Below are 13,785 nucleotides of genomic sequence, written 5' to 3' on the forward strand. Positions count from 1 at the left end.
TTAAGAAAAAATATGGAAAGGTTTTTCGATAATATAAACCACTGATTTAGCAAGCCTGAGACCCTTGGGCAGGTCATTCCAGAGACAAAGAGCACTGACAGCAAAGGGACGGTAGAGAGATTCACCACAGGTTACCGCACAAGGACCTCAGGCACAGGCTCATAAGGGGTTATTAACACAATTTTTTAGGGGCCAGGCCATGATGAAGAGCCTTAAATGTAATCAGTAAAATCGTAAACAATACATCCATAAACAGGGAGGTAACCAGAGTAGGGATGTGAAATAGAAGTAAACCTTTCTCCTGGTTTGTTAAAAGCCTAGTCAACAGCGGTGGGTCATCATGGTGGCAAATGTTGGCAGCGACACCTTCAAAATTATTTCTCAACCGAGTGTCACCTGTGGCTGTGACAATGAATGACAACAAGTTGCCTCATTTGCACCATAACCAGATGGTCTTTCTTGTGGAAAATAACACTACCCCACATACCTTCTCCTACTTTGACTGACAACAGGCGACAGCCAATTCACCATTTTAATCAGGCTCCAATCTCTTCTATGAGGTCCGACAACAGCAAAAAATATGCACACACCAAGCAGACTGCCCTCAATGCTCAGAACCACACGTTTTTGGTAACCCCGGCTTGGTGTTGGAAGAGCTTGACATCAGGCTGGATTTGAATGCTTTAAAAAGGAGGGGGAAACGACATCGGAAGGCAAGGTGCAGATACAGGCCGGTAGTGTTATGTCTCAATGATATTTTCAGGCCATGTGACTCTTAGGTGTTGCATGAAAAAAATATTATCATCACGGTCATTCCAGCAGTCACGTGTTCCCAGTAAAATATTTGGTTGGTGGTGACAATATAAATTGCTATATTCAAGAATACATCATGTATGTTACAATTAGGATTCAATATTACCTGCCATTTTGTACAACAGAGCAGAGTCACAGAATTCATTAGATCACCAATTATTGTGAGACAGCACAAGTCAATAGCAAAGCCAGTTTCCGGCTAAGCCTGATGATTGTTAAAGTTTGGTTTGTATTTTTGTTGCCAAAGAACAGAAACACTCTGCATCATTACCCCCAATTTTAACAGTGATGAACAGTAGCAGATCTTCATTCCATTTTGAATGTGGACCCCATCTGCCCGAAAAAGAAACCTTTAAACCCAATTTATTTGATCTACATGAACTCTCCATGAGGGAATCCCTAAACCCATGAGTTAAAAACTACAAGAAATATTTCATGTGATCAACCATCATGTCCTTGAAATAATCATGGAGATTTATTTTTTTAAATACCTTTTTTGTCTTTAATGTATTTACAAGCATTTAATCTGCTCTGTAGGTTTGAAGTATTACAAGCACTTCCATGTTCAGCAACTCATTTTGCTTTTTAAACTTGCATTTTGCTCATCTCGATTGAACGTTACCTATTTTTGTTCATTGGTGTCATTTTATATCAAGTTCATGATCTGAGAGTTCTCTGGTGTGGATCATTTGCATTGCTAGTCGAATGCATACGTCTAACCTCTCGCGAGGCTGTATGTACATATAACATGGAGCAAGCCAAAGCAGAGGGAACACTTCTTGGTTATTTGGTGATAACCTGTAACTTCAAACGTCATACAAGGACAACGTTAATAAAGTTCTTGTGCGCCCAGTCTCTGCTTCCCCTTCATCCCAAAATAGCTTTGTTTTTTTTTCTTACCCTGTTTTCAACCAAACATTTTGGAATTCAGGGTGGCTATTTTATTTCACAATTATTATTTTGTTATTATAATTAATAATATTGTTATTTCTATTGTTGTCAACGTTCTTCTCATTGTGAGCATCTGCAAATGTTAAATAAACTTCCATATTTGCAGTCCTTTAAAAAAATAATAAATTAAAGAGTCCGGAACCTATGTATCTTTTAAGTCTCTTCTTAAAAAGTAACAAAAGAAAAAGTAAGTTAAAATTTAAAACAAAAATATTTTCTATGTATAATACAGGTATATCTTTTTTTGTTTAGTGCTTCCGCCGTTGGAATCCAAACTCAAAATGGCGGCGTGTTTTCAGAACCGTACCGCAGAAAAAAAAAGATTTCCAGCCGTAAACGTGTCGTTCCTGCCCGCTCGCATTTTGAAAGTTTGTTTTGTTCTGCTCTGCTGCGATAATGCAGTTCTTTCATGTAGCAACAGCTGGCCTTGTGTCCCGTAATTGGGGGGTGGGTCACCGTCGCCACTATCTCCCTCGTCAATTATCCTCTGACTCCTCCTCAGCCTCCCTCAGCCAGGTGAAGAACGCTGTGACAGACTTGAGAGCCACACCCTTGCCCTGCTGCTCGGCAGGGTCTTTGCTCGTCTCCCACTTGTAGAACGCGTCCTCCGAGATGACATCCTCGTCATACAGACAGTCAAAGAACATCCGCAGGAGGTCTGGGCAGAGAGAGAAAGCGGTAGAATGCGTGTGAAAAGAGGCTTCGCATGTAGCTTGTAATGGCATCATTTAATAACATATAACATGTCTGCCCCAAAGCCACATGTTAATGGGAAGAGTTCAAATGTGTGTAGCATGGTATTGAGAGCATGGTATTGAGAGGTACTGAGAGAGACTTGGGACAAATAAATAAAATATCTAAATGGTGCCAATTGAGTGCGGTTTGCCACATGGATAAAAAGGTTTACACAAAGTTATACAAACAGTTTGTTCCATTCAAGGAATTTGATCATTTAAATTGACCAACATTAGCTAATTATTATCTAAATTCAGTTAATGCTATATTCTTTCCTATGACCTCGGTGTAGGTAGCACAATCCAAGGAAAACATGACATGCAGTGCGGACTATTGACTGTGGAGGGCAGCAATACACCTTGCAGTTTCTATTTGCTGCTATTATACACTGGCTGCAACTGTATTATAAATGTTGCTTGTTTTTTTAACTCCATATTATTATTGCTTATCACCGTTACTATTCAGCGATGTTTGAGGAGCCAATTTTCTTTGTTACTTTTTATGTTCCTGTAGTCCTGTACACAAGCCGTAACAATAAACAATGACCATAATCCATTGCACGCACACAATCCTCCCCCTCAACGTTTAAAGATCAAAGGAAAAACAGCCAACAGCATGAAGGTAAGCACTCTTCTCTTATCTACAACATATAAAGCCAACAGCAATGAATCAGCATATTTGCTCAATAGAGCTTTTTTTTCTCAAGAAAATGTTGGTTTACAGCCCACCGTTAACTGCTGCAGCAGGTACTTCAAGTGCAACAAGTCACAAATGTAACTTTGTACATAACACTAAAACAGTTAACATGGTACATATAGACATAATTCCTTGAATAAGTTTGGTTTATTGAGAAAATAAGCCGATTTCTTCATGTTTTGCTGCTGCATTGCTGCTGGCTTTATACATAGTGTGCTTTTAGAAAACGTGTAGGGCAGCGATTATTAACCTATGGGCCGGGGCCCACTGGTGGGCTGCGAGGGAATTACAAGTGGTTTTACAAGAGGTCTCTCTTGTAAAAGCGATTTCTGATCTCCTGATATAACATTAATATAAAATAAATATGTAAAAAAAAAAGAGACATACGTTTTCTTTAAAACCTTGAAAAATGAGTTTTCATTGTGATACCGATAAATATCATCTTAACACATTGGGTGCCAAAACCGTATATATACGGTTTTGCGCATACTAACGTTGAGTGCCAAAACCGTATATACGGCTTCACAGCAACAGGAAATATCACTCCTACAAGATTTAGACTCCAATCCACCTCCTGGTTAACTTATGACTTCAAAAACCTGTATCTCGGCTCCTGTGCACTTTTTTTTTTTACAATGTTAATTTAACTATTTTGAACTGGCTGCAACTATGGAATGGATTTCCGAATGTTTTAAATTTTTTCCCCCCGATTGTACGAGACCTGTATGTGTGTAATGAGGGGATCACCGTGAGGACGGTGATCACTGAAAATATTTTGTGACTACTTGAAAAAGGTTCAAAATGTTTAAAAAGTCCTGGCACTCAAAGTATAATATTTTAATAAACCTCTGGCACCCAATGTGTTAACGTATACTGTGTTAGTTCCATTGATCCAAGCCAGAACACAATCGATTGAATGATCGTTAAAATAAACATGCTCTGAAAATGCACAGCTGCCATGTTAAGTGGTCAGATGGGTGGGCCGCTAACGCTTCGACATTTTTAAGTGGGCCCTGATCCAGAAAACATTGGGAATCACTGCTGTGGGAAAACCTGTGTTGCCTGCCTCCTGACTTACAGTAAGTATCATGCCAGATTATAGACACTAAAGTCTGCCTGGACTATGTCTCCCTGTGTCTATTCTGGTCTGTCTCTCTCCATTTCCTCAGTTCTCTGTGTCTCCCTTTATATTCTCTAGAAACAACAGGAACAAAACTATACATTCACATGAATGACCACACAGCCATGATTAAAAAAAAAAAAAAAATTAAATTTTTATCCCACGATTTTGTAACCCTATTTTTTACACCCAGTACCAATTGTCTATGTAATCCTGGGCACTACCTTCCCTCTGCCAACCTAGGGAGGCCAGGGCCGAGCTCATGCCTCCTTCAATGCATGAGAGCCAACTGACCTTCTTGTCACCTGACAGGGGGGAGTTTCCCTGGTTGGACGTAGCGCGTGGAAGGAACACGTTATTCCAACCAGTTCCCTTCCCCTCCATCAGACGCCCCGGCTGACCAGGTGGACGCAGTATAGTGACCAGGATTACTACATGTTTTTGTGAGAGTCCCTATGAGACACAGGGAGAACATGCAAACTCCACACAGAAAGGCCCTTTCGCCAACCCCACCTAGGGTATGGGCACTGATGACGCGGAGGAGAGAACACACCCCCAGCGCCCACAGCGTCCCCTGCGGGAATCGAACCCAGGACCTTCTAGCTGTGAGGCGACAGCACTACCGACTGTGCCACCGTGCCCCCACACAGCCATGATGATATACAATATAACATCACTCCCTCTTGTGTGATATTACTTAACCCATTCAATCCGGGGACGCATCTGTCATTTTAGATTTCTTTGACTATTCAAAAATAGCAGATATACTATGAGCTTGTAGATCTGCTATTTTGAAAAATCTTGAAAGTTTGTGCAAATCTGGGGGGTCCCTGAAACAAAATATTTTACAAATGTATATAATAAATATTCAAATATTTGGATGCATTTTTAAGATTTTTCAAAAATAGCTGATCTACAAGCTCATAGTGCGGCACTTGATGCTATGAGCTTGTATATCTGCTATTACTGAATAACCTAAATAAATCTAAAATGACAGAGATGCGTTCCCGGATTGAATGGGTTAATTATTTGAAAGTCGATTCTCTTCTGGTGTCCCAGAGAAGATTAAAACAAGAGCTCAGAATTACTTTGCACTTCTATTTGACACAAAACCCTGACTGCCGGAAATGCATCTTGCACATTGCAGGGTGGGGCGGCTGAACATTTAAACACTGTGGCGAGGCACTCACTTGGAGGCTGATCCAAGGTGACGATCAGAGCCTGAAGTGCATAAAGTGCTTGCAGCTGTCGCTCAGTGTCTGAGTTAAGGTACTTGAGTAAAACGGGCAATCTTCTCTGGATGATGGCCGTGTCGACTCGACAGGTGCTGTTCTCATCTGCAAGTGGAAACGAAAAGATGGGGGTGGGGGGTTAGAATATGCCTGGTGAGCTGCTTTGAGTCTGACAGGGTTTGAAATGATGCAATCAACACAGTGATTCTGGTATAATAGTCTCTCTTTCCCCTCCTCGGCGGGTGGAGTCTTCACCTTTCACTGCTGCCTTACAGACGGCCGTCATCAAAGCCCTCAGGAATGGAGATGAGCTCATCTGAGATTCATCTAGAGTGGCCTGTGGGAGTGGAAGAGAACATGGAAGAGGACGAAACATTATGTCAATTTCACAGGCAAGGGAGGAGCTGTCACCACTCTTAACTACTTAAACTCGATATAATTCATTGTCCGGGGTCTCTCAGGGGTCTACATACTTTTTTCTCTCTATACCAAATCTCTTCGCCGTTGTGAGCATGTAGATCTGCATTGTTTTGCCAAATGTTCATCTATTTTCGCGCGATGTTTGCCTATTATGACATGCCCAGAATGAGGATGCTGGGGTTCATGTTAGGGATGTGAGATTAACGATTAGTGTTCTAATTATGGATTTTTAAAATACCAATACAAGAAAACCCCTTTTTAAATAATCAGTGTCCATTAGGATTACTTTTGTCCCAAAGCCCTAGCCCAAATACTTGATAACACAACTAACCCAAGCAAGTGAGACATGGAGATGATTTTTCTTTGCAAACTATTTTCCCTGTACACACACGGATATCATGAAAAACAACTACCATTTCAATGTATTGATATGAATTACTTTCCATTATCCGTACCTCTACCCAGTCAAAGATCTGCTCGTCGGTGGCCATGTCCTCAAGCAGGAGTCTCTCCAGCTGTTTGCTCATCTCCTCAGGAGACAGGATCTGTTTAGACAGATCTTTCTCAGGACTGGAGCACTCTGACAGAGTGAACTGAAGCTCCTGTCAGGACAAACAAGAGAGGATGGGAGGGGGTGGACATCATTATTCAATTTAAAAGTTATTTAATCATAATTACTGTTGATGATCTCACTTGTTACAGTGTCTCTGAGGGGTTAAATTCAAGTAGTACTAGGAGGATAACATGAAGAGAGAGAGAGAGACACAGAGAGAGAGACCAAACTTCAAACTAGAGAGAAAGGGGTCCAAGAAATGTAGGTATATGTAAAAAAAAATCACACCCAGTGTGAAGTGGGCGGTGTGGTCATCACAGTGGTCATCATAGTGATGGAAGCTCACTTAAAAAAAAAAAAGATTTTTGGAAGTGCATAATCCTATTTATAGGTTATTAACACATTCCATGCCAGAGGTTAATCTCATAATGTACTCACCAGTGCCAACGTTTTATTGTTGTTTTTTTCACGTCGCCATAGACCTTGTTAAAATCCTTAAGATTGAGCTCTGCACTGTTTGTAAACATCGCGGAGATCTCCCTGCTTCTACCACGTGTCAAACGGAGCTCCATTGTTGTAGTTAGAACGGTTTATGTTAAACAGTGATCAGCGAGGAGAAAAACTACAAACGAGAAAATGGCGTTTTAGTGTGCGCTTTAGAATGGAGGCCGACGGGATCGGCAAAACGGGATCCCGAATAATTCCGCTTCCGGTGGTGTTACAATGAGATGTGCCAATAGAGTCAGCCAATCACAGTACAGGAAAGTGGGCCAAGTGGGCCAATCACAGTGCAGGAAACTAATACTAATGAGGTGTCCCAACCCCAAAAAGAAAGGGAAAAAAAGAGCACCTAAGGCTGCATTTATATCATAGGATGTGAATTTACACTTAAGACACCATAGGCTACTAATTTGGTTGTTCCACGAGCAGCAGCAGAATGACGATGCACAACTCAGAAAAGTTGGGCACTTCAAATCAATAATTCTAAGATCTTTCCAGTAACAAATCCTGTAAACAGAAAATGCTTTGCGCTATTTACTCTGTGGACAGTTAACTTGATAGACCTTTCTCGAGACAAAGTTTAAGGCAATTATTAAACGGTATAAGCATGGTGAAGTGCATGCCGAACAGAGGCCTCTGATCACGGTACCTGTTGTGAGATGAATGCCTGGACGTCTTCTCCCTCTGGTAGGAAGTCACTCCAGCTGAGGCCAGATTCCCTCCACAAAACACCTACTTTCCTATGGCTCTGTGGAGCGGAGAACAAGGGCCACGTCAGAAACGGTAGGGCTAAAAAAAGCTTAGCGGACAGCAGTCAAGCTAAATTTATAAAAGGGCTTATGACAATGACGTTTAATACACCCCGTTTGTCAGAAAGTCGTCACAAAGCGAAGCATTGTGAGCCTGTAGATTTGGCTAGCTTTACTATTTTTGAATTTTGTTTTACGTTTTTTGAAACATTCCGCCTATAATGACATGCTCAAAATAGGGATAGATTCATCATTGATTATTCTGTATTAGAATTGGCTAATGGGAGGACCGGCGGGCCGGCGGGTGGGCGGACCACGTCATCACGCTCATGTCACTATGACTCAGCCATAGTGTTGAGTGTCAGAGTGTTGTCTAACCTCAATGTTTCATAATGGCATCAGGCGCAAACAAATCAGTCAGCTCCAAATATGGGCACAAGAGGGGGCCTGGGCATATACTGATGATTTATCGATTTTTTTCTAATTGTTTATAATCGATTAAATCAATTACAGTAACTCGATTAACTGTTGCACGCACGTACGACCACACAAATAACAATGCTTACATGAATATGAGAGTAACAGGACTCTTTTATTCAATGTTAATACAGTATATTCTTTTCAAGTACTCTCTATAAGTACTCTCCACTGCTTCATAATGAGCACATGCAAATGGCTGAACACCGTGAAAATCTGTGGGATTCTTCAAAAGAAAAGTTTTCCTTACCATTTGTTTGCATAGTATGTGCAGTATTTCAGAAAATAAGATCCCAGCTCTTCCCACAGGAAGCAAAGGTTTGCTTAATTCACTGTGAACAAACAACAGAGGTGTAGATGAGAATCTGGGGGGGTTGCCAAAACAAACGGCTTGTTAAGAAGGGGTCACAATGAGATTGAGGCTCCTGGCTATTTTGTTCAAAACTGTCAGGAAAATACTGGAAGTAACCTTGTGTTCCATCCAAGTAAGATGCACCAAGTAACCTCAACCCCTACTGCTGTACAGAAAGATAATCCTTTCCAAAAACATTCCAGTACCTAAAGAGCTCTCTCATAGAGAAGCCCCCCTCCCTCAGCACAGGGCTGAGCAGCTCAGCCAGGTACAGCCAGATATGGGGAATGTCGATGGCCATGTCGTCTGCTAGCTCCAGGGTGTCTGCAAACCTGGAGGAAAACACCAACGCACACACACACACACACACACACACACACACAGTTCTTACATATCTTTTTGTTATAACCAAATTGTACTACCAATTATTGAGTACCATTCTAAAAAATATTTAATTACTATTGCGATGCCCATGTATTTAAGTATTTGATCAACTGCCTTGTGAGTATTAATAAACAAATAGTATATACATATGTATGTAAAGACAAAATCTCTGTTTATAATTATTTATTATTATAGTGACAACTGATGCCTGGTACACATACAATTTGAAGTGACTTTTAGTCAGAGCAAGTAAACTTCACAGACCTGCTTTTTTTCTGTCATAAAGGTTGTCCAACCAGGCAACTACGCATTGAATAGGAATCTCAGGCAGTGACTTATTTCAGGATTGACTTTTCGCCCGATTCCATCATTTCGTATTGAGCCACGAGACCCTTGAGGTCGTCTCATTTTGGCAGCCAGTCGATATGAAGCACACTGGAATAGCACCGCTAAAGTAAACAACGAAAAGCTACTTTTCACCGTCGTTTCATGTGCCCTCCTTAAAATAGGCACATGTTTGTGGACAATATGGGCTGACTGTTGTGGGATAACTCATTAGATGTCGGCTATCCTTAAGACTTGCTTGAAAATCAAGCCGGTTTGTAATTTATTTTACAAGTTATATTTACATACTGTACATAATGTATGAGTTTGAGTTAATAAAAAAATATAGGTTTGTTTTACTCAAACATTACAGATGTAAACAAATATGTTACAGCATGGAAAAAAAACAAAATGTAGTTGTTTTATCATGTTAGTCCTTGTGTTAAGAGACTTTTTTGGGAGTGATAGCAGGTTCCAATAATGTGTTTTGACTTTTGGAAGTGGGGTTAACCTTTTATTTACATTTGGATTACATATTGTGCCTTTAAGAGATTTAGGGGCTGTTAACAGCGTTATGACTCTCCAAGTTGTTGGGGATGTCACTTTAAATGACTGATGGTCAAGGTGCTCTCTATGATGTGCCTGTACATGCAGACTTTCTTTTAGTACGTATGTAGTAAGAGGCCTTCTTACACTCGCTGTAAATGTTTCCCAACATGATCTACTTTGGAGCACCTCCAGGTTTCAAACAATTCACTGACATGACATTTCTCAACCGCATGCATTAGGGGGGACTGACCCTTGATAGAACAGGGGTTTAGGCAGAACGTCAAGCTGCACCAACTGGAAGAGCAGCTGGCCCATGTGTTCCCGTGTGATCTGACTGCGCTCCAGAGTGGACTCCACTCCCACGCGCACAAACACATGGAGCGGAGACGCCAGGTCGTCTACACACTGCACAGCCTCCTGTAGACAGAGAGAGAAGACCATGTCCATGCCCAGTGTCAGCGAGTTACATTCAAGACACAAGACCCATTTCGCCACTGAAATGAACATGAATGGAAAAAGAGATATATAAAATACAAGTCTGTATTATCTGGTGGATATCCTCATTAGGAATTCAGTGCATTACAAAAGCAAGACGTCTGAGGCTTAACCACATGAATGGAGAAGGGAAGTCTGCACGCTGTTCTGTAGCTTCCAGTAGAAAACGTTTTTAAAGAGCCACACGGGTCGAAATGTTGTCGCTTTAAATAAATAAAATACAGTTTCTACTTTGAGCTACAGAAGTGTACAGTGTGCAGACCCTTCCTACCCTTCTTCTCCATTGTACACATTTTTGTTCAGCACCTGTGGAAGTTTTTTTGAGATGTGCGCGTTTCCCTTTTGGACTCACATGAACCCTAGCATCCTTATTCTGGGGGCAAACACTCCGCGAAAACAGCAGAACTACAAGCTATTTGTGGTGAAGAGATTTGGTGTGGACTAAAGGAGCGCATGTCTGACGGGACCAAACAAGCGAGTCACCACAACACGTCCATTAACGACAGAGAGAGATACATTCAATACTCCACAATGGAAACAAGTCCTCAGGACTTTTTTTGTGTTATCCTTTTAGACCAAGTGTTCTACTGTACCTGCATGTTGTTTAAATTTTTGACTAATAAAGTAATCAATCAATCAATCAAAACGTCTTACATCATAATTATAAGATGTTAAATGTTAGGCAATTCTCCCAAACCCGCACATTTCCTGTCTGTGTGTGTCGATCATAGAATGATAATATGATAGTAGCTACAATGACCAAATGTAACAGATGTAAAGTGAGATTCCATATTCATTTCCAAGTTTGGGGGAGATTAGCTGGCTATGGATTTGAGTTACGTGAACCGCTTGGCAGCACATTTCAATGACGAGGAATGGGTTGCAAACCTAGACTGGTGGTTTATAGTAATGAAATATAAAAGAATAAGGCATGTGAACATGACCTTTGGGCAAGTAGAACATGACCTGTACTTTCCCCAGGTTCAACTGATTTTGAGACCTTAGCACCAACCCCTGCATTGACAACTAGGTGCCTAAGAACACTGAAAGGACATCACAGTGTGGTGAGTTTCATCACATTAGCAGATTAATTGGGGTCCCTGTACCTTGATATCATTGATGTGCAGGAACTCGTCAATAATAGACTTGCACTTCCTCTCCATCTCCTCCTCTGACAAGGCTGGTCCGTCAGGGGTCTGGGCCACTGGCTCAGCTTTCACTGTCAGGGACGAATCAGAGTCACAACACAACGCGGAAAGAATGCTTATAGGGCAGTGGTTTCCAAACAATGGGCACATTCTTGGGTCACAGAACAATTTTATGGGTTGTGAGTAAATATCCTATCCTAATGTCATATCTGTTCAAACATTTTTCAAAAAGGAGTTTTCAAAAAATTCATACATTTCAAACGAAATAGTGAAAATTGCAGATCTACAAGCGACGAATTGTGAGCTTCTAGATCGGCAATTTTCAATGTTTTTTTACATGTCATCTTTTGGAAATGCATCTTTTGGGCCTAGAACTGAAGGTTTGGGAACCTCTGTTGTAAGGTGTGTGACCTGGCCTGCAGATAGATGATAGATCTATTTGACTGTGACATTCTCTTACTGAGAACTGATCTCTGTGTCGATTCCAAGACTGCACAATATTGGCAAAAGATGGACCGGACCGCTGGCCTAGCGGTCTGGGCTCATAAGTAGCCTGACAGCGCACCGCGGGTTCAAGTCCCGTTCCTGACATTCTTTGCTGCATGTTTCTCCCCATCTCTTTCCCCCCGTTTCCTGTCCGTCTCTACTAGAAACTATAAATAAAGGCAGAAAAATGTATATACTGGCAAAAGATTTCTGGGATATGAGAAACAAATACTCAAAACCAATACCAAAGCTTAAAATTTACTCAGTTTACATGACATGTAATGCAACTGAATTTCCAAACCAGAGATTATGTTCCAGAACACATTCTTATCTCTATAACACTACAGCTTACAGTATATGCCTTTGCCAACATTGTGATTTCAACATTCAACATGTTGTGTTGTGAGCCTGCAAGCTAATGATTGTCAATTTGTAATAAAAAAGAAGATATTTATTACTCATTACTCTTATCAAGAGTTAGAGGTATATTATTAATTGACTTAATACTCCCTATGCACCAGTAGCAGTTTTGTTTTTCTTCAGTAGCCTTCACTGTGAACAAAAGAAGGCAGCAAACCGCACACTCGAAACACTGTGCAAGTACCCAATTAATTGCGAGCTTTCGGTCGTTTGACCTTATTCAGGTCCTTTCCTTTTGTTCACTCTACTTTTATTCAGCTCCAGCTCTTCACTTAAGTAGTTTTTTTTGTTGTTAAATGGATGAGCGGTGATTTAGTTCTTTTCTCAGCAGCCTGCACTGTAAAATCCTCAGTGCCGATTTAAATCTGAAGAGTATCAATCTACAAATGGAACAAATCCATTTTGGTTCCAATTGTACACTCATCTGAGAAAAACCAAAAAAATAAATAGCATTCAATTTATGAAAGAGCACAAAAAGGTTTCTGCCTACACCTTCAGGAATGTAATTACTTTACTTAACCCATTAAGACCGGGGACGCGTCTGTGTCATTTTTTCTTTGGCGATTCAAAAATAGCAGATATACAAGCTCATAGCGCGGCACCGAGTGCCGCGCTATGAGCTTGTAGATCTGCTATTTTTGAAAAATCGTGAAAAAATATTTTTTATATATTTTTTCAAAAAACGTTTTGGATTTAGAAATCGGAATTGGCCTCAGGTCTTAATGGATTAAAGCACCCAATGATCACTTTGTGATTGTGTGTTTGGTTGTCAGGGGTCCCACAGCAGACCAGTAGTCCAACTGCCTCCGAACTTGGCACAAATACTGTATCATGGGCCAGGATATTGGGTAGTAGTAAATCATTATTAATTTCGTGTGGTCTTTGCATATATTCTGTTTGCGTGTTTGTACACGGTATAGTGTCCCTCACCTGGGTCTCTGGCTCTGTTACGCTCCGGTTCCGTCTTGTCCTCAGTGACACTGGGTCTCCTAGGCTCGGGTGTGTCTCTGTCTCGGTCTCTGCGGGGCTCCTCTGGGGAAGGGCTCTCCAGCAGCTCTTTGGAGCTGCCTCCCCTGACAAAAGGCCCGGGACGCGACGATGGGGACGAGCTCAGTGGCTTCTCACTGCGTTCTCTCCCTACACTGCCGCGACTTGGGTGAAGAAAGCGAGAAAGACATTAAGTCAGATCGTATATCAGAGAGAGAGCGAAAGAAAAAACAGAATATGTATACTATAATGAGCAAAATATCCTGTCCCCTTTTTCTCCCAATTTAGTCATTATGCCAATTAATTCCTCCCACTGCTGTTGCATCCTACTAGGTCACCTGCCAGCGAGGAGCCCTCACCACGAGGACAGAGCCTACGTCCTGCTCCTCCTAC

The 13,785-nt window shown here is 41.3% G+C and overlaps 1 protein-coding gene across 6 annotated transcripts in view; it reads right to left on the reverse strand.

Annotated features, from left to right (window-relative positions):
• Window positions 1-260: 260 nt before the first annotated feature.
• The window catches only part of LOC308082604 (eukaryotic translation initiation factor 4 gamma 3-like), an 89,001-nt gene continuing 75,476 nt past the window's right edge, over window positions 261-13,785 (reverse strand). For 3 of the 6 annotated variants that reach the window (XM_080424455.1, XM_080424454.1, XM_080424456.1), the window contains 10 exons: window positions 13,336-13,556; window positions 11,458-11,570; window positions 10,107-10,273; window positions 8,806-8,931; window positions 8,498-8,579; window positions 7,671-7,769; window positions 6,423-6,569; window positions 5,803-5,884; window positions 5,506-5,652; window positions 261-2,422 (listed from right to left, as the gene is read on the reverse strand). In XM_080424455.1, coding sequence (XP_080280581.1) covers window positions 2,241-2,422; window positions 5,506-5,652; window positions 5,803-5,884; window positions 6,423-6,569; window positions 7,671-7,769; window positions 8,498-8,579; window positions 8,806-8,931; window positions 10,107-10,273; window positions 11,458-11,570; window positions 13,336-13,556 — 1,366 coding nt within the window. In that variant the 3' untranslated portion in view covers window positions 261-2,240. The remainder of the gene's footprint in view (window positions 2,423-5,505; window positions 5,653-5,802; window positions 5,885-6,422; window positions 6,570-7,670; window positions 7,770-8,497; window positions 8,580-8,805; window positions 8,932-10,106; window positions 10,274-11,457; window positions 11,571-13,335; window positions 13,557-13,785) is intronic. The other 3 variants (XM_080424453.1, XM_080424452.1, XM_080424451.1) reach the window with 1 other exon arrangement.

Source organism: Gymnoscopelus braueri (genome assembly GCF_963280865.1).
Source record: "Gymnoscopelus braueri genome assembly, chromosome: 3".
Taxonomy (NCBI): Eukaryota; Metazoa; Chordata; class Actinopteri; order Myctophiformes; family Myctophidae; genus Gymnoscopelus; species Gymnoscopelus braueri.